The sequence below is a fragment of the Cyprinodon variegatus genome, unplaced genomic scaffold (genome assembly GCF_000732505.1).
Source record: "Cyprinodon variegatus isolate N-32 unplaced genomic scaffold, C_variegatus-1.0 Scaffold927, whole genome shotgun sequence".
NCBI classification, from domain to species: Eukaryota; Metazoa; Chordata; class Actinopteri; order Cyprinodontiformes; family Cyprinodontidae; genus Cyprinodon; species Cyprinodon variegatus.
Genome location: NW_015151380.1, coordinates 222,256 through 225,943, shown reverse-complemented (window position 1 = coordinate 225,943; position 3,688 = coordinate 222,256). Strand labels below are relative to the sequence as shown.

Genomic DNA, 3,688 nt, shown 5'->3' with positions numbered 1-3,688 from the left:
AACATCTAGAAACAAAGGTGTTGATGGCAGCAGCACAGCTGATATTTCTCTCCAGGATGGAGTCACAGCCAAACAGGAACAGACCACATGAAGCTACTATGAAAAAGCAGAGAGAGCAGAACGTTATGCCAGACATACACGGTGCGATATTTTTTATCGTTGCACGCAGCTTCAGCTCAAACTCTACGATGAAACCGCAAGATTTAAAAGCTTCAAGCTCAGGATGCATGTTCTCACACCGCAGCCTGATGCTCTGGTGCAAACTTACGACGGCCGACTGAATTTTAAACGTTTGATTTGCTCCCGACCTTATGATTCCTGATCGGGAGGCGATCTTTACCCTCTGTATGCAACACGACGAGGCTGAAATGGCCCAATCGAAAAATTCTAGCAGGACTGGAGAATCAGCCCGGTTTTAGAGGTTGAACTAACAAACACTGTAGAATGGGAGAATAGAGTTAGAATGATGAAAAGTGGTCCCTATCTCCTCCAGCAGTCTAACCCTATAGCAGCACAAATGTAGGAAATACCTCAGTAACCTAAGTATTTTTAATGAGGTATAAGAAAAATAGAGCCAATAAACATGGGAATAAATCACACAATTTACCTTGTTTATTGTATTTCCACGTTACATTTTAAAAGGTCTCCAATTTTTGTTTTGTTGAAGATTATCAGAGCTGATGTCTAAATATTTTAGATAAAAACAGCTTCTTATTGGGTGTACTTGTTTTTTTTTGTGTTTTTTGGTCAGGCTAAAGATGACCCATCCGGAGGTTTTATGAAACAATTTTAAAGGAAAACATAAAGCAGAACTGCAGGAAATGTTCCCCATTTTAAGATGAAGCTCAGTCAATAGACCTAAATTTCCTGTTCGGACTTTTATTTTCTGAAAGTCTCACTGAAATACCAAACTTGGTGTTGATGACCATGTCTTCCTGATGACGCCGACATGAACAACCAGTTCAGTCGTTTTCTAAATGGCAACACAAAGTGGGTTTTATTTCACTTGTATAAACATCCAGCTGGTGATAAAGATCTTAAGCTCTCATAATCAAGTATGGATTGGTTTTGTTCTAAGTATTTGTTGGAAGCAAGAGCATCTAAACTTCACTTTCAGTCACCGGTCTTCCTGGAACCAGAACCAGTGCAGAGTTTTATGCAGATTCTCATCAGAAAAAAAATTATTTCATTCTTTAGATCGATCTCTATTATATGGAAGAGGATTAGGGTCACTGAAAAAAAAAAACAAAAACAAAGTTTACTGATTTTAAAATTTTATTTTAGTATTATATGAAGTCTAATGAACATGTTAGCATCAAGCATTATGTCTGTTTTAGAGACTAAACAAGCTTCCATCATTTTCCACCAATGTGTTCCTGTTCCTCCCAAACATCTCACATCTTTATCAGTGAAGCTGAGTGCTCCACATCTCTGCCTTCATGGTGCCCATCTACATTAAGATCTACAATTCTGAGATTAAAGTCTCTGTATTAAACTGAAATAATATTCAAAAATCAGTTAACTTTTTGTCCAGAATTCTGACTAGATTCTGACAATAAAAAAAGTCAGAATTCTGAGAAAAAAGTCAGAATATTGACTTGTTCCCATACTAAACTGAAATATTTCAAAATCAGTTAACTTTTTTTTCCAGAATCCTGACTAAATTCTGACAATAAAAAAAGTCAGAATTCTGAGATTAAAGTCAGAATTCTGAGAAGAAAAGTCAGAATTTTGACTTTTTCCCATATTAAACTGAAATAATGTTTAAAAAATCTGTTTACCTTTTTTTTTCCAGAATTCTGACTAAATTCTGACAATAAAAAAGTCAGAATTCTGAGATTAAAGTCAGAATTCTGAGGAAAAAAAGTCAGAATTCTGAGGAAAAAAGTCAGAATATTGACTTTTTCCCATACTAAACTGAAATAATATTCAAAAATCAGTTCACTTTTTGTCCAGAATTCTGACTAGATTCTGACAATACAAAAAGTCAGAATTCTGAGAAAAAAGTCAGATTTTTGACTTTTTCCCATACTAAACTGAAATAATATTTAAAAATCTGTTAACTTTTTTTTCCAGAATTCTAACTAAATTCTGACAATAAAAGTCAGAACTCTGAGATTAAAGTCAGAATTCTGAGAAAAAAAGTCAGAATTTTGACTTTTTCCCATATTAAACTGAAATGTTTAAAAATCCATTAATCTTTTTTTTCCAGAATTCTGACTAAATTCTGACAATTAAAAATTCAGAATTCTGAGAAAAAAGTCAAAATAATGAGAAAAAAGTCATAATATTGACTTGTTCCCATACTTAACTGAAATAAATTTAAAAAATTCGTTAATCTTTTTTTTCCAGTATTCTGACTAAATTCTGACAATAAAAAAAGTCAGAATTCTGAGAAAAAAAGTCAGAATTGTGACTTTTTCCAATACTAAACTGAAATAATATTTCAAAATCAGTTAACTTTTTTTTTTCCAGAATTCTGACTAAATTCTGACAATAAAAAAAGTCAGAATTTTGATTTTTTTTTCCCTACTAAACTGAAATATTTAAAAATCAGATATCAGTTGTTTTTTCCAGTGGCTCTAATCCTCTTTCGTACTATTATGACTGTTTTTTATCTAAGGTGAAATGATAGGATGTATGTTTTTATTTGGTAGTGAATAAAGCATAAAGTGTGTGGTGATGGTGGCTGAGTCGGGCTCCTCCGGAGCCTGCGCAGTGGGGCCGGCTCTCACTGGGTGCAGCTCCCACTGAGAAGGAAGCAGAGTTTCCGGCTGTTTGCAGCGGAGCGAGCGGGTTGGTGACGCCGAGAAAAACGCCACCGGCTCGGGGGCTCGTCGTTTCAGGCTTCGGTAGTTTCCTCTTTTCTTATCTGGAGGAAGTACATTTTCTACGGAACCAGGAGGAGCTGAGTAGAAAGCCGAGCGAAGAAGCTGCAGACGGCGGAGGTTAGCCACCAGCTACCGGCATGGCCAGGGACTACGATTACCTCTTCAAGCTGCTCATCATCGGTGACAGCGGTAAGCCGACACCGAGGCTGCGGGACGGGAAGTGGGCCGCGTCGCATTTTTTCCTGCTATTTTATTAAATGGGCGGATGGATAAATCCAGCGGCGCTCTGTTAACCTCCGCCCGGACTCTGTTACTGTGTCTATTTGTTCAGCATTAAACCGAAAATAAAGAGGGAAATGTACACATCCGCCATGTTTCAGTGACAGGGCGGAGGTTGTGTGTCCGGACTGGGCACGTCAGGCCGGATGCCGCCTCCACACCTCCTGGCTCTGTCTCCCGGTCCGTTCGGCTGTTGTTGTTCAGTTAGTGAAGCTTTTATTGGACCTCTGGACTAATGCCCTCCCTTTGACCCAATGGCTCCACCGCAGCGGTCTGAAGTAGGAGCCTTTTGGCCTCCGGCTGTAGCTGCTGTTAGCTGAAAGCTAACAGCTCTGATTCATACTGAGCTAACTAAAGCGCTCTTTATTACCCCGGTTTTCTGTTATGATGTTAACTAAAAGCCTGCTGGATTTGTGTCACGAGTCTGTAAAGTTGACCAACTTGCAGGAAGTCGCTGTAATGACTTAGTTTGGTTAGCTGGTTAGTGGAGGTCTGAGCTGCCTGTTGGTGGAGGAGTTCAGCACTGCAGCTGCTCCAGAGAAATGCCCAGACTGAGGGGACGAAAACAGCACCTCTTA

General features: G+C 38.6%; 1 protein-coding gene across 1 annotated transcript in view; it reads left to right on the top strand.

Moving 5' to 3' along the window:
• The first annotated feature begins 2,736 nt into the window (after window positions 1-2,736).
• Window positions 2,737-3,688, top strand: part of rab35 (RAB35, member RAS oncogene family) — an 18,540-nt gene continuing 17,588 nt past the window's right edge. The window contains exon 1 of the mRNA XM_015398333.1: window positions 2,737-3,020. Coding sequence (XP_015253819.1) covers window positions 2,969-3,020 — 52 coding nt within the window. The 5' untranslated portion in view covers window positions 2,737-2,968. The remainder of the gene's footprint in view (window positions 3,021-3,688) is intronic.